The 21,813-nt window shown below is 41.4% G+C and overlaps 1 protein-coding gene across 1 annotated transcript in view; it reads right to left on the bottom strand.

Moving 5' to 3' along the window:
• Positions 1-1,092: 1,092 nt before the first annotated feature.
• The window catches only part of SPMIP3 (sperm microtubule inner protein 3), a 35,386-nt gene continuing 14,665 nt past the window's right edge, over positions 1,093-21,813 (bottom strand). The window contains 2 exon segments of the mRNA XM_068538506.1: positions 1,093-1,184; positions 18,502-18,674. Coding sequence (XP_068394607.1) covers positions 1,093-1,184; positions 18,502-18,674 — 265 coding nt within the window.

The following is a 21,813-nucleotide window of genomic DNA, read 5'->3' as shown; positions in this document are numbered from 1 at the left end:
TTTTGATTCTCTATAGAATATTTCAGAATTTTTTCTAAATCCTGTCAATTTTTTAATTTTTAGCAATCATTCTTAATTTCTAAGAGCTTTGGAAAGATTGCATTTTCATGTTTATGGATTTAATTGTTTTGACCCATCTCTTGTCAAATGATAAAGCAATTTTTTTTAGCTTGTTTTAGGTTCTTTTCTGTTCCCTGAATTCCCTTTCCTCTGGGATAATTTCTTCTGTTTGTTTTGTTTATTTTGGTCTTTGTCTTTCATGTTGTAGTATTTTTTCAACTCTCTGGTGATCCTTGGTTGGCTGTTCACAACTAAGACAGTGGAGATGTATGTATATATACATGTGTATATATATGTAACTCTGTGTTCTTGGGGGGAGTTTATTAACTGGTAGACTTCACTTTGGGGTGTTGAGTAAAGAACCAACTACTGTGCTGGGGGGTTCCTAGGGAATAGAATGTAGGATTCTTTCCTTTGGGATCATTTCATTTCTTAGAGAAGAACCTCTAGCATTTTGCCTAGGGAGTTGATGCCTAGTTGTCAGGCTTTCTTCTTGTCAGGATAGGGATGTTAACTCCTGTATCGAGACTTTCAATTAATCTTTCCTTTTACCAGCCCCACATCTCACTACAGCCCTGTGTCATATCTGGGGTTCTGCATCCAAAGCACCTTCCAGGTCTGTGATGCCAGTAATCTTCCTCCTTAGCTACATCCTCAGATGCTGCTGCTGCTTTTTTTTTTTCCAACAGTGATGCAGTTATTAGGCGGAGGCAATTATATTCTTACCTGGTCCCACATAAAACCACTGGACTAAATGTGAGATGGTTTGCCAACACCAGCAACAAGACTGGTAGTGGGGCATTAAGAACAGGTGACAAGTCTTCTTAAGGCTGATCTTGATTCCCTGCCCTAGGCTGACCAACTTAATCTGGAAAGAATTTGCAACATGTAAATATTTCAGGATTGTAGCCATCTGGATATACACTTACAAGTAGTTCTGTTACCATTATTTCAGTCTAAAAGAGTCACTTAAGAATGCCAAATGTTATTTTGTTCAAATGCCATGGTTACTTTAGTATAAAATCCTTTCTTTCAAAGCCACCTCTCTTCACAACAGTAATGCTCTGGCAGTGAATTAAGTGGTCTAGGATTCGATGAAACTGTGGCTAATTTCTGGTCCCAATCTGGAATGTAAAACAAATTAATGATTTATTTTAAGACTACTTAATTTTAACACACTGTCCTTTCAACAACAATTGTGTGCAATAAAATAATTTACAGGATTTAAGACAAAGGAATATATTTAAAAGATGTGGGAAAAAAAGGACTTAGAAGGTTATTTCTGTGGTTCAATCTCTGATTAAGAAGCATATTATTGGATTATTTCAAAATGTAAATAAAATGAAATAAATTATATAAATTTGCATTCTTACATTCTAATTCTAGACAACCTCCCCAACCCTTTAAGCCCTACATTATAAACAGGCCACTTTGTATCATCTTTGTATCAATCTGCTGTTGTTACATCCCTAAATTCATACCCAATGGAGTTCCCTCATGTCTTATAACTCCTTGTCTACAATCACCAACAGTTCTGCTTATCTAAAGGTAAGGGTTCAAGGAGCTTGTGTTGAATACTGCAATACTGCATCTACACCTAATGAGCCAAAGACTAGAATGTTTCAATGATAGCAATATAGTAAAACTTTATCATGGACCTTGTATTAGGTATTTTATTTACATTAACCCTAATATTCAGAGTAATCCTCAGAGGCCCGCTGATATTATCACTGCCTCAAAGAGATTAATTAACTTGCCCAAGTTTACAGGACTTGTGAGGGGAGGAGCCCACATTTGACCCAGGATTATCAGGCCCCAAAGTCCCTAATTTTTTCATTGTTCTCTCCACCTTCCACAGCACTTCAACAGAATTTAAAGAAATAAACATTTCTTGATATTAAGAACGGATAACATTTCATTTACCCACGGAATATGGCTAGAAATGCCATCTCTGGAAGATTTTAAAAATCAAATTTAATTAAGCATGATCCTGTCTGTACTCAGTAGCCATATGACTTCTCAAAGCTTACTGTTGGATTAAATAGTAGCTCTGACTTTCTTGAGGATTGCATTGTATTCCAGGGAAATATATTAATGAAGTTTAGAAGTGTTAGGAATCCTACTTAATAGTCTTAGTGATCCTTGTTGTAGGAATTATCAATATAATGGAGCTGAATTATATTTACATTTAACTAGGTAAATGCAACAGTAAATGTTTTAAGAACACACAGCAACCTTTTTTTGGGATTTCTCCTGCCATTCCACTTAGTATATATGCCCACAGACTGGATGCTATCAAGCCTGAAATATACTATACAGATTTGTGGGTGGGGAATACTATGGAAAGAACTGTGAAATGATGTTTTAGATTTCTTTATCATTTGACAAAGTGAAATTATTGTTCATGTGGATTTGTGTGTGATGACTTCTTTGAAATTCATTGCTGAAAAATAAAATGAAGAATTGAGAACCACAGAGAAAATTTAACCAACTTGCTGAAGAACCCCATGTATTCCAAATACTTTAATGATTTACTATTATTTAATATTATCACTTTGAGCAATTTAAGAAATTTTGAAGGATAACCTTGATTGTATATGATTATGCCCTGGTTTTAGAAATTAATCACAGTATAAGATGTAATTCCAGTGTATTAGGTTTTTTTTTTTTTAAAACAAATATTTATTATGGCACATGTTTATTCTTGATCAATAATAATAATAGCTAACATTTTTGGAGGTTTCTTAATGTTACGTACAGGCACAATGCTAAATTCTTTATACGGGTATCTCAATTCTATTAGGTAGATACTATTTTTATCCTTTTTGCACATGGGAAAACTGAAGGTCAGAGAGTCTAAGGGTCACACTGCTACTGAAAGAATATATTTTATTTTGGAAGAATGAGGTTTTTTAATTATTTGGCACCAGGGTGCATAAAACAAGGGCAATTTTCATCTGAGGGGCCATCTCACTCTTCCAGGCTATAAATTCTGAGGACGAAGTCTTCATCTCTTCTACTGTGTCTTGCACATAGTCAATGCTTAATAAATATTTCCTAAATAAATAAATGAACCCCTATGGGCTGAGAAAGAATTTTACTGAAGAAGAATTTTTTAGGCAATAACCATGATCTATCATAATCTATACATAATCTGTTCTTCAACTATTCCCAAAAGAGATAAGAACTGCACATGAAATGCAAATCATTGCTAATCTAGACATAAGCTCTGCCCTTAAAATCTGATCACAAAGACCGGTCAATGGATAAGATAAAAAAAACCTTACACCTTGATAAACAATGTAATATTTACTTTATCTTATTCTGTGAAAAGCCCTTCCCCCAAATACTCCTTCGAGGAGTCAGTTTCTTGAATTAAACAAAAACTCTATTCGGTCTCTGCTCCTTTCTCTATCAGTGCTCAGCTTTGTAACAACTCTGTTAGGTCTCTTGCAGACCAGCCTTTTGCCTGCCTGATAGTTGTTTATAAAATAATTGCCACCTAAGTATCTCTCAAATCCATGTAACTCTCTGTACTGCTACTGAGACAGGCTGGGGACCTGGGACCCTTTGCTACAGTGCTGCAGTGCTTACACCTGGACAAACCTCCTACAGCAACAAAATACAAAGAAACTATAAGGGTCTAAAAATAACTGTGTGCATGCTCAGTTGGGGTAAATTATGGACAAAAAGACTGGGACTTCCCTGGTGGTGCAGTGGTTAAGAATCCACCTGCCAATGCACAGGACATGGGTTCGAGTCCTGGCCCAGGAAGATCCCGCATGCCATGGAGCAACTAAGCCCGTGCGCCACAACTACTGAGCCTGTGCTCTAGAGCCTACGAGACACAACTACTGAGCCTGCGTGCCACAACTACTGAAGCCCACGCACCTAGAGCCCATGCTCCGCAACAAGAGAAGCCACCGCAATGAGAAACCCGCGCACCACAACGAAGAGTATCCCCTGCTTGCCATAAGTAGAGAAAGCCCGCGCACAGCAATGAAAACCCAATGCAGCCAAAAATAAAATAAATAAATTTATATATATATATATATATATTAAAAAAAGATACAAAAAGACCAAAAAACCCAACTGCCACTTCCAAGGAGCCAGAAGCAAAAACCAGGTGTTGGGAGCTTTTGCTCTGTTCATACCCCCTGCACACAACACTACCAAAGGGGTGGGCAAAACACCTAAGCCACTCCTCTGGCCTGACCCCTGAACACACACCTACCCTCACCCCATATAAGGAGCCAGCTCACCCCCACTCAGGGAACCATCAAGGGAATCTGTTACTTTTTTTGCTCCCTCCTGCAACCACTGCAGGAGCCCCAATAAAGCCTTGCCTGAATTTCTTGTCTGGCCTCTAGTCAATTTCTATTGATTGGGGAAGGCCAAGAACCCTGATCGGTATCAGACTTAGTGGCACCCAGCATGGGGCAGTTGTACCCTGTTGGGGAGAGGACCTGGGCACCTCCGGGACCACTGACTTCAGCTTCCCCTAGGGTGACAAGCGGCTGCCTGAACCTCATGTTTCGGCGTCACTACGTTTGCTAAGTCTGCCTTCCTGGACACTGGGGGTCTCAGGACCCTCATTCAGACAATGCTTTCCCCTCCCCCTTGTCCTCTTCCCTCTCCTAATATCTCCCTACTTCTCCTCTCTCTGTCCTCTCCTAATTCTCTGTCCTATCCTTCCGAGAGAGTGGACATCGGGCAGCTACAGCGTCACTCCTCCCAGCTTGTGAGACCTGCTCCCTCTGGCCGGCAACGGCTCACCTTGTCAGGTGACAAGCAGAGAGGTGGGAGAGGGTCGCCTCACACCATGCAGATCCTGGTCCAGCAGGCTCTCCCTGACGGGAATTTATGAGAGTGATAGAGGTTTAAACCTCATATCGTGTAGTGGCTGCAAGTCCTGTTGTCCCAGTATTCTTGCCTTTGTTTTCCTGCTGCCTCTTTCTCTTTTTCAGTCTTTTCTGTCCCTCCTCCCTTTACCTCTCCCTTGATTCTTATACCTGCACTCCCGTCCCCTTTATCCTGAAAACTTCTTGTTTGTGTCTTTAAGTTTTTGTCATTGGTATCTTTGTTTTATGTAGTTTTGTCCGTCCAACTGCTCCTGCAAGTCTCTGCCGACATTGTGGGCATGGTGGAGCACTTAAACCTCGAAATACAAACTGGCCACATGGCCTGAGACTCCAGCCTTGGGTTACTTAGTGGGATTTGAAAGAGAAAAAAAAAAAAAGGAGAGGAGCTTGCATCTCTCTTCTGCCTTTGCAATGCAACTATTCTGCCTGGGCTCTCAGGAACTACCTGATTCATCTGTAGTTCTCCAGACTGAGGGAAAAAAAAAAAAAGAGGCATTTTAAATTCAAGCAGAAAAACTGTGAGATCTCTGGTTCTGTCTGTCCTTATGTAAAAATTAACTTGTAAATGAGCTGTATTTAATTTGCTTAAAAGAAATTGAGTGCTTATATACATTCTCAGAAATATAAAAGAAGCTCACTAGAATACATTTCAGGTTCGTGTGATCTGGGAAATATTTAATATTGAATTAATATTTGGCATTAGAGCTAGGTTAAGCTTGTGGTTTTAATTAATACAGACCTGTCTTTAGAGACATCAACATTAAGTACAATACTTTCATTGTACCTAGGGTTATTGAAAGTCAATAAATGCATATTGTTTCTGTTATGAAATTTGTCAACAGGGAAAATAACCCGATATGATTAAACTTTTAAGTAAATGTAACTGAGATAAGAGCTTTTTGTTAAACTCTGTAGGAATAATTATGTTTTGGTAATGTCCATCTAAAATAGTCTCTCCAAATTTTGGTAACTTGAAACAAAATTAAGTTAAATGTTAAGAATTCATTGAATATCCAGGCCATTTTCAGATAAGATAAAATTTTGGAACATTAATTGTTAAACATGTCTAAATTTACCTACTTATGTCTTCTTGTGAGAGAGAAACTAAACATGTTTGGTGCCACCTTGAGATGTTCTCTACCAATCTATAGAATGTTAATGTAAAAGACAGTTCATGGTGGCTTAAGGAAAGTAGGATGTGTGTTTTCAGAAAAGAAGGTATGAGGAATGGAAATATATTTTGTTGAAAGGAAAAAAGGGTGATTTTGTCCTAGAGCTGGTTGTTTCTGAATGGGAAAAAATAAGGGACAAAATATGTCTACAGAAATTTGCAGAAGGTTTGTGGAAAAGGAACACTGAGAAGAGAATTTTGTATGTGGTCAGGATTTTCTAAGGTTGGATTAAATTCAATTAGGTAAATGGATTTTATTAAGAGTAGGCGTATGCAAGACTGGATTTGGTTTCTCTCTCTCATAAGAGAGCAAAGTTTTCCTGGAATGCTGCTTTTGGTAACAGATTGTGTGAGTTACTGTGCCTTTAAGTGATCTGTATTTACTTTTGCAATCTTTTCTTTCACCTTAGCTCAAGGAATAATTTTTTCATGGTGACCTATGATTCTATCTGATTGGGTGTTTTAAAACTTTTTGAAATTTTTGACAGACTTCCCAAATATCAAGTTCTTTTGACCTCCAGCTAACTCTGGGGTGCTTCAAAGGGCCCTTGGAGCAACCCAAAGAGAGATCCTAAACTAGCTGGGTTCATTTGGTATGTTAAGTTACATGGGAAACGTTGTCCAAACTCGCTGTTGCCTGTGTCAAGTGGAATCATCAGGCTCTCCCCAGTTTTATCATAACCACCAAACAGATAAGGGAAAGGGTTTTGGGTTCTTCTGCTGTCTAGTCTCTCACCTTACTCTATGTCCAGAAATCCCCTTTGGGAATACTCCCACCTCTAGGCCCTCAGGTCCTGACTCCCGTGGCATTTTTCATTACGCCCAACTCCAATTCCTCCAGGAGTTCCTTTTTGCACCTCTAGGACCCCCTTCACTCCAGGCCTTGGCAGCCCAGACCTTGTTACAGACTACCTATTGGGCTGGCCCCTTCCAAGCAGCCCACATCCTAGGCTTTATAGATGCTCATTCTTAAGGAATACACCCCAACCTAGGGAAACTTGTTATAGGACATAAGCTTTATAGATAACAGATCCCCCTCAAGGAGAGCCCTGGCAATGCACTGGCACTGATCCCTTGCATGAGGGACTGGGTCGACCAGAGACGCCTGGTTAGGAATTGATGGGAAAGTAGAGGACGCTCAAAATCCCATTAGGTAAGAAGGGAATTTGGAAGACACTCCGACCCCCTTCTGACAAAGGCCTCCTGGTAAAATGTCTCCAGCACACAGACTTCATATGTAGGAGCGCTCTTTCTTGGTTGCCGGTTACGCAACATGGAAGGATCCTCTTCTACGCCAGAAGAAACACCTCTGGAATGTATTCTCAAAAATTGGAAATTTTAAAAACTAGATGGGCTGAAAAGGGGAAAACTTACACTTCACTGTAACACTGCCTGGCCTTTATATAAGTTGGGGGGATGGATAAAAATGGCCTGAAAATGGGTCTCTAAATTACAATATCATCTTGCAATTGGATCTTTACTGTTGCAGGATGGGAAAATGAACTGAGGTTCAAGCCTTCATGATCCTTTACCAAAACCTCGCTCTATGTGGCTCCTGTAATCAAAAGCCTGGGGAATCAGAAAACACTCCCAACATTTTAGATGATCCCCTTCTAATCTTCCCCAGTTCTCAGGGGGGAAACCAAGTCTCCACTGCTTCTGCGGAGCCACCTACCTCTCCAGAGCCACCTACTTCCCCAGAGGCACCTACTTCTCCAGATCCCTCTGACAAATCCCTAACTCCACCTCCCTATGTCCCTTTATACCCTCCATTACCCCAGAAAGGAGAGACTAGTCCCTCTGAGGTAACTCACAGTGGAACTTCCTAGCACCCAGGATCAGGAAAAATATGCCCTCTTAGGGAAGTGGGAAAAGGTGAAGGGACAATCAGAGTACATGTGCCCTTCTCTTTAACTGACTTAACCCAATGCAAACAGAGACTGGCTGATTTTCTGAAGACCCTAGTCAAAGTTTGCTGAAGGGTTTCAGGCCCTAACTCTGGCCTTTGATTTAACTTGGAAGGATGTCCAGATAGTCCTATCTACTTGCTGTACCCCTAAGGAGAAACAGAGAATTTGGGCCGCAGCCCAGGGGCGCACTGACCAGCTTGCCAGGTACCAACATGAACTTTTTGTTATGGGAGGAGACGCAGCCCCAAATCAGGAGCCCCATTGGCATGATAATTCCTGGGAGGGAACAGAAGCCAGAAATCACATGATCCAATGGGTATTAGAAGGGATGAGAAAGTGTATCAAAAAAGCCAGTTAACTATGAAAAGGTTAAAAGAGTGACCCAAGAAGAAAAAGAAAATCTAGCCCTCTTTCAGGGACTGCTTGTGGAGGCTTTTAGAAAATTTACTAATATTGAGCTGTCCATTCCCAAGGGTCAATCCCTGCTGGGACAACATTTTATCAGCCAGTACACTCCTGATATTAGGCGGAAACTCCAGAAGTTACAATTAGGCCCACAAACCCCTATGCCCCAACTCCTAGAGGTGGCCTTTGGGGTACTTAATAATCGAGATCAAGCTGAGGAAGAAGAGAGAACCCAAGGTGAAAACAGGCAGGCCAGGGCTCATGCTAAACTGATAGCTGTTGCTGTCTCTCATGCCATGTAACCTCAAGGCAACCTAAGGGGGCCAAGGAAGTTTAACCATCCATCCCACAAGGGGGAACACTTCAAATGTAAGTCAACTGACCACTGGGCCCAAAAGTGCCAAAAAAAAGCCCCCTGGTCCATGCGCAGTCTGCAAAAAAATAGGTTATTGGAAGTGAGACTTTCCCCCATCCCAAAGGCGAAGGGGGGACTCCCACTTCAATACGGCCATGCTGAATGACTGAGGTGGCCCGGGGATTCTGGCAGCTCCCCTTCACAAGATGTCTATCTCCTTTGAGGAGCCCTGGTGGTCCTTAACATGGCAGGTAAGAAAATCAATTTTTTAATTGATACGGGAGACACTTACTCTGTCCTGATCTCTCACACTGGGCTTCTCTCCTCTAAAAGCTGTACAGTGACTGGTGTTGACAGAAAGCCTCACACCCATTACTTTACTGGGCCTCTCACTTGCCAGTGTGAACAGCGTTTGATCTCACACAGCTTTTCAGTTGTGCCTGAGTGTCCTACCCCACTACATGGGAGAGACTTTCTGGCCTCCCTTGGAGCCATATTACAATTAGGAGACCCCAAGCAGCCCCTTTTCTTGACTCTAAGACAAATCAGCTGGAAGAACAAAGGTCTATTCCCAGCCATATTCTACACTAAACCCTGCAGTCTGGGACAAAGGAATCCCTGGGAAGGCTATAAATGCCCAACCTATAAAAATTAGTCTTAAGCCAGAAGTTGCTCATCCTAACAAGAGAAAGTATCACATAAAGTTGGAAGCAAAAAAGGGTTTGCAACCCGTCATAAATAAATTCTTAAAACATGGCCTCTTAGTGCTCTGTCAGCCTCCATGCAGAACCCCTATTCTGCCAGTTGTTAAGCCAAATGGGGAATATTGAATGGTATAAGACCTTAGAGCAGTAAATGATACAGTGGTCCCTATACATCCCCTTGTAGACAATCCTTACAATATATAGTCCAGAAACCTGGAGATGCCAAATGGTTTACTGTGCTTGACCTCAAGGATGCCTTCTTTTGCATCCCAATTCATCCCTCATTACAGGATCTGTTTGCCTTCAAGTGGACTAACCCTCACTTGGGCCAAATGCAACAATATACCTGGACAGTATTGCCTCAGGGGTTTTGGGACAGTCCACAATTGTTCACCCAGGCCCTAGGAAAAGAACTAAGGGAAATACACCTAAAAGAAGAGGCTATTCTACAGTATGTGGATGATATATTAATATGCAGCCACACCATGGAGGCCTCAGATCAGAATACCATAGAAGTCCTTAATTTCCTTGAGGCCTGGGGTTACAGGATATCCCAGAAAAAGGCACAAATTTCAAAACAACAACAAGTTAAATATCTGGGATATATTATAAACCCTGGAAGTAAACAGTTATCTCCAGATAGAAAACAAGCTATATCAGGCCTAAGTGCCCCAAAGACAAAAAAAATCTTCGTACGTTCTTAGGCACGGCAGGATTTTGCAGAATTTGGATTCCAGGATTTGGACTAATGGCTAAGCCTCTATATGAAGCCACTAAAGGCCAGATACAGAACCATTACTTTGGAAGGGGGAAACAAGAAAAGGCTTTTAATAATATCAAATATTATTTGACATTATTAATATCAATAATATCTGGCCCTCATCAGAGATCCTGCTCTGAGTCTCCCTAATTTAAAAAAGCCATTTACCTTGTACATAGCTGAAAAGCAGGGGACAGCTCTGGGGGCTCCTTGTACAAAAGCTAGGAGAAGCTCCTCAGCCTATAGGCTATGTTTCCAAGCAACTAGATTCCGTGGCCCGAGGTTGGCCTGGCTGCCTCTGGGTGGTAGCTGCCACTGCTTTATTAGTGGAAGAAGCTAGCAAGCTTACCTTTGGACAGCCGCTGGAAGTCCAGACCCCTCATCAAGTACAAGGGACTCTGGAGATTAAAGGCCACCATTGGCTAACTGGAGGCCACCTTACTAAGTACCAGGCTTTACTCCTTGACTCCCCAGAGCTAACTCTCAAAAGTTGCCACACCCTCAACCCGGCTACACTGATGCCCGCAGAAAGCCCAGAACTAACACATTCCTGCCTTAAGACCCTTGACCTGGCTTATGCCTGTAGGCCTGATCTAACAATCCAGGCCATAGAAAACCCTGAGAAAGCATGATTTACTGATGGCAGTAGTTTCATTAAAGATGGAGTCAGTAGGACAGGGTATGCTATTGTGAGTGCTTATAGCGTTACAGAAGCAAAACCTTTGCCACCTAACAAACACTTCAGCCCAGAGGGCTGAGGTAATAGAGCTAACTTGATTCTTAACCTTAGGGGAAGGAAAAATTATAAACATATATACAGACTCAAAATATGCCTTCCTTGTTTTACATGTCTAGGCAGCTATCTGGAAAGAAGAGGACTTTTAAATGCAAAACACTCCCCTGTGAAATATGGAGCTGAGATTTTACATCTCATAGAAGCAGCTCAAAACCAAAACTAGTAGCAGTCATTCACTGCTGTGGGCACCAAAAGGAAAAATCTCAAATTACGCAAGGGAACAACAGGGCAGATTGGGAGGCATAGAAACAGCCCTGATGCCCAGAAAAGAAATGGCTTTAATCCCATCCCTTACCCCTTCTAACGTCATACCTAGTTACTCAACTTCTAAGGAGACCAGGGCACGAGACAAAGGGAGAACTAAGGGAACAGATGGCTGGTGGCACATACATCAGAAACTGCTCATACCCCTTTCTGAGCAGTGGAAAATTATTAAAGGACTACCTGATTCTCTCCATCTGGGGAGGGATCTAGAGTCCCTGCCCAAGGTGGTACTTGACAACTGATTAGCCCTCGATCATCTATTGGCAGAACAAAGAGGGGTGTGTGCAATTGCCAATACTTCTTGTTTTGCACATATGTCAACACCTCTTCCCAGGTAGAAACCAACATTGAGAAAATTTGACAATAAGCCACCTGGGTTCAGCAGACAATTAATCACCAACTCTTTCTATTCAATATGGGCGGGGAAATTGAAAACTGCTTATCTAGTTTGTTCTCTTGGATTCCACAAGGTATAAAAAACTTTCTGGCAGGAGTTTTTCATTTTCTCATAACCCTTTTCTTTTCAGTCATACTGATTTATGCTATATTTTATCTAGTACTCCGTTGTCTTCCCTGCTGTTGTAAGCCTGTGACTAAGAATTTTTGGTTCAAGAAGGAGACCTGGGACCAACAGGTTCAGAGCTTCCATTCTAAAAATAGAGCAACATGTTAAACTTTAACCCTGAGGTTAACAAAATATACGCCCAAACAGAATGGCTTCTTGGCAGGGATGACGTAGTCTCCCCTGTGTGGTCAACAGTTAAGGAAACCCTCCCAAAGTTAACGTGGTTCCTTTCCTTTCTAAACCCTTTAATGGCTATTGTTGTTATTCTCCTTTTTAGCCCTGGTTTGTTTAACCTTTTGGTTAAATTTGTGTCTTCTAGGCTCCAACAGTTTGAAGTAAGTCTCATGATGGCTCAAGGAATTCAAACCATTCCAGCAGAGAGTGGCCCAGGTCCCTACAGGTCCTTGGGACAGTCAGCAAGGGACTCATACACCTCTAGGGTAGGCTAAGGTCTGTGGCCCCTGTCCAGCAGGAAGAAATTTCAGAAGAAGAGAACTTCAGCCCCTTACCCCTTAAGAATAAAGGTGTAGGGCTTCCCTGGTGGTGCAGTGGTTAAGCATCTGCCTGCCAGTGCAGGGGACATGGGTTTGAGCCCTGGTCAGGGAAGATCCCACATGCCGTGGAGCAACTAAGCCCGTGCGCCACAACTACTGAAGCCCGTGAGCCACAACTACTGAGCCTGTGCTCTAGATCCCGTGAGCCACAACTACTGAATCCCCCGCCTAGAGCCTGTGCTCCGCAACAAGAGAAGCCACCACAATGAGAAGCCCGCCCACCGCCATGAAGAGTAGCCCCTGCTCGCTGCAGCTAGAGAAAGCCCGTGCCCAGCGACAAAGACCCAGTGCAGCCAAAAATAAATAAATAAAATAAATAAAATTTATTTAAAAAAAAAGAATAAGTGTGTAGAGTCTCTCAGGGGGAAGTGAGACAGGCTGGAACCCGGGACCCTTTGCTGCAGTGCTTGCACCTGGACGAACTTCTCCTCAAGCAACAAAATACAAAGGAACTATAAGGGACTAAAAATTGTGTGCAGGCACAGTTGGGGCAAATTATGGACAACAAGATACAAAGAGATAAAAAAAAAATCTAACTGCCACTTGTGAAGAGCCGAGTGCAAAAGCAGGGTATTGCACATGCCCCCTGAACACACCACCACCAAAGGGGTGGGAAAAACACCTAAGCCACGCCTCCAGCCCCCCTGGACACACCCCTACCCTCACCCCATATAAGGAACCAGCTCGCGCACCCCACTGGGGAACCAGCAAGGGAATGTGTTACTTGCTTTTGGTCCCTCCTGTGGCCGGCCAGCACAGGAACCCCAATAAAGCCTTGCCTGAATTTCTTGTCTAGCTTCTAGTCAATTTCTACTGATTGGGGAAGGCCAAGAACCCTGGTCGGTATCACTACCTCCCATCATCAGTTGCCTAAAGCACTGGTTCCTAACTTGGCTGCACAATGGAATTATCTGGAAGTTTTATAAATTATTGATGCCTGGGACCTTCTCCCTCCCACCAGGAGATTCTGACTTAATTGGTATTGGGTATATCCTGGGCATCTGGATTTTTAAAAGTGATGTAGCTGAGGTTAAAAACCGTCAGCCTAACCCCTGCAATTGCCTCCTGACCCTTTGTATTCAATCTTTGCCCCACTCTACTCCCCATCCCGCCCCCTTTTTCTTCCCCACAGTTGGAGTAATCTTTTCAAAATGCAATTTTAATCGTGTCGCCTCCACCCTCTTTAAAACTTTTCAAAAGTTTCCCATTAATCTCAGGCTAGAGGCCCCAAACCTGAAAATGACCTGTAAAGCCCTCCTTGTCCTGACCTTTCTATCTCTTCATCCATATCCTTCTTGACTTCTGGCCTCCAACACACTCATTGTTTTTTTTTACTTCTTCAAACATGTCATGCTCTTACCACAGTGCCTTTGCATATGCTGCACTCTCTGTGAAGCTCTTCCCCTCTTCCTTGCCTAGTTAACTTTTAGCTCATCTTTCAGCTCTCAACTTATCATTTCTCTGACCTGTTATATGCTCCTATAGCACCACATAAATTCTGCTTCATAGGATTTATGACAGGTGAAATTTTATGCTTATTTCTATGCTGGTTCCCCACAGAAGCTCCTTGAATGTAGAAACTTTGTGTCTATTTCTGTTTCACATGGTGTTGATGAAACCTTGCACACTGATTGGCATATAGTTAGGCTCTCAAATTAGTTACTGAAGGAATATGTATGAATGAATGAAAATGTGCTTGACATCAAATCTATCAGTGAGTTCAACTGATGTCAGCTCCAAAATATCTCTGGAACCCATTTATTCCTTTTCATCTTCCCTGCTGGTCTGAACCACCATCACCTCTGGTCTCAACTACTAAACAGTTTCCTCACTGGTCTGCAAGCCCTCCCTCTTGTTCCTCTCCAAACAGTGTCCTAATGGCAGGCAGACTGATCTTTTTAAAATACAAATGATATGCCACTCCTCTGTCCAAAATTATTCCAAGTCTTTCCATTGTTCTTAGAATAGAATCCAAACATCTTACCACTCTCACCCTCACTGACTACCCACCAAACGACACTGGCCTCCTTTCTGTTCCTCAAACATGCCAAGCCCTTTCCAGCTTTCAGGCTTCAGCATTTACTATTCCTTTTCCTGAAATGCTCTTTACATGGTTTTTTCTTATTTTTCAGGGCTCAGCGAAAACTGCATAGAGGTTTTCCCTGACTGCACTATTAAAAGTAACCTCCCCTGGCTATACTCATCACTGTTTACTTCCCTTATAGCACTACTACAATCTAAAATTTAAAAAAATATGTACTTGGCCATGCTCCATATCCCCCACCAGAATGTCAGCTCCATGAAAGCAGATGTCTTGTCTATCCCGGTCACTGTACCCCCAGCAGACAGCACAGTGTCTACTTTGTACTGGGTGCTCAATCAATGACTGAATCATCTTATGATTGCCAGCTTCCAAGATGGACCCCAATGATTCTCAACCCCTGGTATCCGTGCCTTGGGTCCTCTCCTCCCACACTGCTTCAGGGCTGAGTGTTGTGTGACTTTTGAACCTAAGCCATAAAAGGCATTGCAGTTCCCAACTTTATCTCAGATTACTCATTCTAGGGGAAGCTAACTGCCATGCCATCAGGATGCTCAGCCTGGAAAGGCCCACCTGGAAAGGCATTGAGGTCTCAGTCCCCAACCAGCATGTCACAGCCCTGTGAGTAGTCATACCTGACAACTATGTGAGTGAGCCACCTTGAGGGTGGGTGCTCCAGCCCCAGCTGAGCCTTCAGAGGATGAAGCACTCACTGACACTGAATGTTACCTTGAGAAAGACTCTGAGTCAGAACTGCCCACCTGAGCAGTTCTCAAATCCTAACCCACCAAAACCATGAGAGATAAAAAGCATCATCATTGATGTTTTAAGTCACTAAGTTTTGGAATGATTTGTTACTGCACAATAGATAACTAACATACACACAATCAATGAGTCAATGAATGGAGCAATGAATATTTCAACATAAATTTTCTCTTGAATTAGTCAGGTTTCAAACCTCACTAAGTAGGGCACTAGCCAATTCTGTCTTCTTGTGTTGCCTAGCCTACACTTTCCAGTACCATATTTTCAATTGTATACAGATCCCAACTTGACACTTCTTCTGCCTAAAACCATTATTTCTATCAGAGGCACCAACAATCCTGCAGTAGAAGTGGGAGGCTATGCAATTAGCTTGAATTTCTTTCCTGTGAATTCTCTACCAGTACTGTCGTTTCTCTCTCCTGATGCTTTGCCATATGAGTCTTCTTCCCATTTCCCGTGAAACATCCTCAGTTCACTTTAAGAGCAAGGTCTGGGAGTGTGACATCTCCAGACATGACCTAGACTGATGACTTACCAGTTGCTTGCTTGAGTAGGTTTCTAAGTCTCTAAGCCTCCGTTTCCTCTTCTGCTAAATGAGGTTAATGACAATACCTACTTCATGGGGGCAATACAACTCACTGCAGCCCTGAGTGTGACACATGTATGAGTAAATCACTTAGCACAGTTTTGGGCACATGACAGATATTTTCAATTCTAGCAAGTAACCTAAAACGTAGACTTGAGTCTCTATTTTACAGACACAAAAAGGTTCAGAAAAGTCAAGTGTCTTGCCCAACACCACGCAGCTAGAATGTGCCAGGCCTGTAGCCCTCCAAGGCCTGGATTCTGTTCACTGCCTCTCACTACTCCATCCCGCGGTTCTGCCATGGCCTCCCAGCTGCTCTTCTCACCTGCCAGCTGTGTCTTCTCCCACCCATGCTAAGCAGCCTGACAGACTAACATCCTCTGAAGCTGACTGGGTCACTTCCTGGACTCTGATCCTACAATGGCTCTGATTGTCCAAATTCAACTTTCCAGACTTCTGCAGCTCCTCTTCAGTTCCAGGCATTCTCGCCCCCTCTGACTGTCCACACTTTCCTTCCCACTTCCTCGTTCTGCCTTGCCCAGTCAGCCAGGTCCTCATAGCTGGATTCCCCCCTGCTCTCCCGGACCTCACAAACCTCCCAAACTTCTTCTCATCTGCTGCCTCTGGTATGTCGCCCTGTTTCTTCTTTCCCATGCACATCTTATCTGTCAAGACCGAGCTTAGTTCCCCACGAGTGCATGCTGCTTTCCTGGCTGTTCTAGGCCCCAGTGACCTCATCTTTCAACTCCTGCTCCTCTACTAAGTACTTAATCCCTCTCTGATAGGTTGACTGTTGCCTCATCTTCCCAATTAGCTTGTGAGCTCCCTGATGCTGAGCTCATAGTCTGGACTTTTACCTCTTCCCATGGCACCTAGCCCAGGTATTTTCTTTGCTAGACGTTAACCTTGTTCTATAGGTTTGGAAAGAATTAGGAATTGTCTTCTAAAATAAGCAAGGGAGAAACCTTTTGTGTCTGTCTAACAAGACTTCCGCATAGCAAAGGAATTGTAAAGAAGTGTTTACTATCACTTTGGAAACTAGAGGCCACCTAGAGTCCCTCATACAAAGGAAACAGATTTCACGCTCAGTCTCAAGAAACTGCTTCGGCCGTCCTGCAGGGACAGGAGCCCCACTAACACTTCCGGACGACCCCTTCTTTCCAAGCCCTCCTCAGCCCCAGCAGTGCCCCCACTCCATGGCTGACTCCCTTTAACATAACCTTCTTACAAGAGCGAGGGGATATGGGAATATATGTATACGTATAGCTGATTCACTTTGTTATACAGCAGAAACTAACAGAACATTTTAAAGCAATTATACTCCAATAAATATGTGAAAAAAACCCCAACAACATAACCCTCCTAAGGTCCCCTGCCTGCGGGACCCTAACTCCTACCACCCTGTACCTCATCCTCCAAATGACTTAATCTCAGCTCTCACCCTCCTCCCCATTCCCTCAGCTCACTCTCTTCTCAGGCTCCAACCTTCTCTCACCTCCCAGAAGCCAGGTTTGCCCTTATCCCAGACTCCTCCAGTCAATCTCTGGCCCCAATCCCAGCTTCATCCATTACCACCCCCATGCCTGGCTCAACTCCCCAAGATCTGCCTGGTCCTGCTGGGTTCCCACTCTTTCCGATTGCTGTCATTTGCTGTCCCCTCAGGACCTGAGTCCCAGCCCTGCTCTGGCATCCCATCCAGGTTGCAGCTCTTTTCTCAGGGGCGACAAGAAGGAGGGCAGATTCTTCCCATTCCCCATCCCATTCCTCCCCACCATCCTTCTACTAGTTTTCTTATTTTTAATTTTATGATAAAAAGTGGCTCGCTTTAAAGAAAACTGTTGAATAAATAGTAGTACAAGTGATGCTCAGCTGTGACAGAGACAATATAGCTTAAAGGTCCAGCACAGAGCTTGGCCTGGGGCTGAATTCTGCTTCTCCTAGGTACTGTGATTTGGGGCTAGTTAATTAACTGTCTCTGCAACTTGGTCACTGTTTACAGTGACCAAGAAATAATAGCATTTACCTCAGAGAGCTGTTAGAAGGACAAAATATGTGCCTGCCACACTGTAAGAGCCTCAGAAATATTGGGGTTTACTCATTTAGAAAGTCTGTCAATGAAGGAATCCATTCCGTGACTAAAATCCAAAGTGTCAGTGACTGCAGAAATACAGGTAATGTTTCAGGTCATGTTCATGTGTACCCCCCAAGGTCATATCTGTGGGGGGCCTCGGCCCCTCAGTACTCTCACACAGGCTGCAGCATGGAGAAATACTACATAGGGAATTTAGAATTTTTGAAACACACCTCCAGTTATCAAATAATTGCCAGGAATCCATTTAAAATAGGAGAATGAGGGGGGAAAATTCCTCTAACAATATGTTTAGGCACAATAACAAATTTGTCAAGTGATAAAGTGCTCTGAGGAGTGGTCAGACTCAAGTTTGCTTCCTACCAAGGACATTTATGAATTTTCAGTCTTAAAGTCTCCTGTACAAGGAACTAGGGGAGGAGGAAAGGAGGAAGCAGTCTAGGGGCAGCTCTCTAAATCCTTCTTCCTGCACCCAGACACACACGCATCCCCTTCCCCCGCAATGTGACTGGTCCCAGACATACTCCCTGAGACGGCAAGCCCATGGGAGATGCTCATCTGTGGGCCAGGCAAGGTTTTCCTCACAGAGAGTAAGAACACTTGATCTGACTTACCCATCTTGTAAAATGGCAAAGAATAGTCTCTTTGGTACGTAGTTTCTTTATACCATGGTTCGGCAGGCTTTGAATGTCTTCGAAAACAAATGTATTGAATGAGAGTTTGTTGGTCTAATTGAGGCTGATACTGACTTTTTCTCTTAGGTGGAATTTCCAAGTCTATGAGAGGTCTAAATGAAAATAAAAACAGCTTGCTGAATACCCATTCAGTAGAAGAAAAGCATTCCACTTTCTCATCAGCTGAAATCTATTCCCTAAAAGTGGCCAGGAGGCTACCAAGATAGTATCGGCAAGACTCCATAACTCCAAGGTTAGCCCTAGCAAAATTATCAGTAGATGGTTCAAGGATTCCAGACCCCTGTTCTTCCCTTTAACATCCCTCCTCCTTCCCAATCACAGGTCACAGAAGGTGACCTGCATCAAAACTTCCTCTGGGTCTGCCTACGCATGGCTACTTCCTATACTCCAGATCTTCCCAATGCTCTTTTGCAATGTAATTTTTCTGTGGATATTTGGTTCCCGCAAGGAACTAATGCTTTCTTTTGACCAGACTAACCACTATGGTGCATATTGGTGTTTGATGAAGCTGAAATTGGTTACAACCTTCTTGTACCCTCTACTCAGATGAGAACCCTATGAAGGTAAAGTTAAAGAAGAATCAAAATGTAGTGGTGGAATATCTTCATATACTTGTGGGAGTATACATTCACTGTTGCAACTTGTTTGAGAAGACTTTGGTGATATGTATTAAACCTTTAAACTGTGTATATATTTTGTCCTAGAAACCCAGAATTTAGGAATATCAACAAAGACTTAGCTCTAAGAATGCTTGTCAAAGTATTTTTATGATAATAAAAAGAGTGGAAACAACTTTCATGTGGAAAAAGATAGGAAATTATTTAGACAATGATACAGAGATATACAGAAATACCATGCCAACATTAAAGTGATGCTGTAGAATTATAATATTTGAGATGGAAAAAATGTCCATAATATATTATATATAAAGAAGGATTTCAATTGAACTGTACACTTTAAATGGATGAATTGTATGGTATGAATTATCTCAATAAAGCTGTTATACAAAAAATGGTTTCAATCAACAAAATATTAGCAAACTGAATTCAACAAAACATTAAAAGGCTCATACACCATGATCAAGTGGGGTTTATTCCAGGGATACAAGGATGGTTCAATATCCACAAATCAATCAATGTGATACACCACATTAACAGAATAAAAGAGAAAAATCATGTTTTCATTTTGACAGATACACAAGAAGCATTTGACAAAATTCAGCATCCATTTATGATTAAAACTTTCAACAAACTGGGTATAGAGGGAACATACTCCAACGTAATAAAGGCCATATATGACAAGCCCACAGCTCACATCATACTCAATGATGACATGCTTTTCCTCTAAGATCAGGAACCAAACAAGGATGTCCACTGTCTCCACTTTTATTCAACATAGTATTGAAAGTCCTATCCAGAGTAATTAGGCAAGAAAAAGAAATAAAAGGCATCGAAATAGGAAAGGAAGAAATAAAACTGCATTTATTTGCAGATCACATGATCTTATATATAAAAAAACCCTAAAAATGTTATCAAATAGCTGTTAGAACTAATAAACAAATTCAGTAAATTTGCAGGATACAAAATCAATATAAAAATATCTATTGTGTTTCTTCTATAACTAATAATGAATTATCTGGCAAAGAAATTAAGAAAACAATCCCATTTTCAGTTTCATCAAAACAACAAAATACTCAGAAATAAATTTAACCAAGGAGGTGAAAGACCTATATACTGTAGATATAAGACACTGATGAAAGAAATGGAAGAAAACACAAATAAATGGAAAGATATTCCATGCTCACACATTGGAAGTATTAATATTGTAAAAATTTCCACACTATCAAAGCAATCTACAGATTCAATGCAATCCCTATCAAAATTCCAATGGCATGTTTTCGTAGAAATCAAACAAACAATTCTAAAATTTGTATGGAATCACCAAAAACCCCAGATAGCCAAAGCAGTCCTGAGGAAGAAGAACAAGGCTGGAGATATCACATTTTCTGATTTTAAACTGTATTACAAAGCTATAATAATCAAAAACAGTATGGTATTGGCATATAAGTGGACACATAGATTAATGGAATAGAATAGTGAGCCCATAAATAAACCAAAGCATATATAGTCAATTAATTTATGACAAATGAGCCAAAGTATACAATAGGAAAAGAATAGTCTCTTCAGTAAAGTGTGCTGGGAAAATTGGACAGCCACATTCAAAAGAATGAAACCAGGTCCCTATCTTATACCATTCACAAAATGGGTTAAAGATTTTAATGTAAGACCTGAAATCATAAAACTCTTAGAAGAAAACATAGGGAGTAAGCTTTTGACATCAGTCTTGGCAATGATTTTTTGGATTTGACACCAAAAACAGGCAACAAAAGCAAAAATAAATAAACATCAAACTAAAAAGCTTCTGCACAGCAAAGGAAACCATCAACAAAATGAAACAGCAACCTACAGAATACGAGAAAATAATTATCAATCATATATCTGATAAGGAGTTAATATCCAAAATATGTAAAGAACTCATACTACTCAATAGCAAAAAAAAAAAAAAAAAAAAAACCCAAAAGGAATACAAAACAAAAAACCTATTCAATTAAAAAATGGGCAGAGGGACTGAATAGACTTTTTTTTCCACAAAAGACTTGTAGATGGCCAACAGGTACATGAAAATGTGCTCAATATCACTAATCATTAGAGAAATGCAAATCAAAACCACAATGAGATATCACCTCACACCTGTCAGAATGGCTATCATCAAAAAGACTACAAATAGCAAGTGTTAGCAAGGATGTGGAGAAAAAGAAATACTCATGCACTGTTGGTGGGAATGTAAATTGGTTGCAGCCACTATGGAAAACAGTATGGAGATTCCTCAAAAAACTAAAAATAGAACCACCATATGATCCAGCAATTCCACTTCTGGGTATTTATCCAAAGGAAACAAAAGCACTATTTCAAAAAGATATCTGCACTCCCATGTTAATTGCAGCATTATTTACAATGGCCAACACATTGAAACAACCTAAGTGTCCATTGACAAATGAATAGATAAAAAATATGTGGACTATATATGATATATTAATGTAATAATTATTAATATTAATTATAATAATTAATCAATATTAAATATAATTATTATATTAATTAAATATAAGAGAGTATTCATTGTGTGTGTATATGTGTGTGTGTGTATATATATATATATATATATATATAT

This window comes from Eschrichtius robustus, chromosome 3 (assembly GCF_028021215.1).
Source record: "Eschrichtius robustus isolate mEscRob2 chromosome 3, mEscRob2.pri, whole genome shotgun sequence".
NCBI lineage: Eukaryota > Metazoa > Chordata > Mammalia > Artiodactyla > Eschrichtiidae > Eschrichtius > Eschrichtius robustus.
Note: the sequence above shows the minus strand (reverse complement) of the source record. Positions and strands in the feature narration are given on the sequence as shown.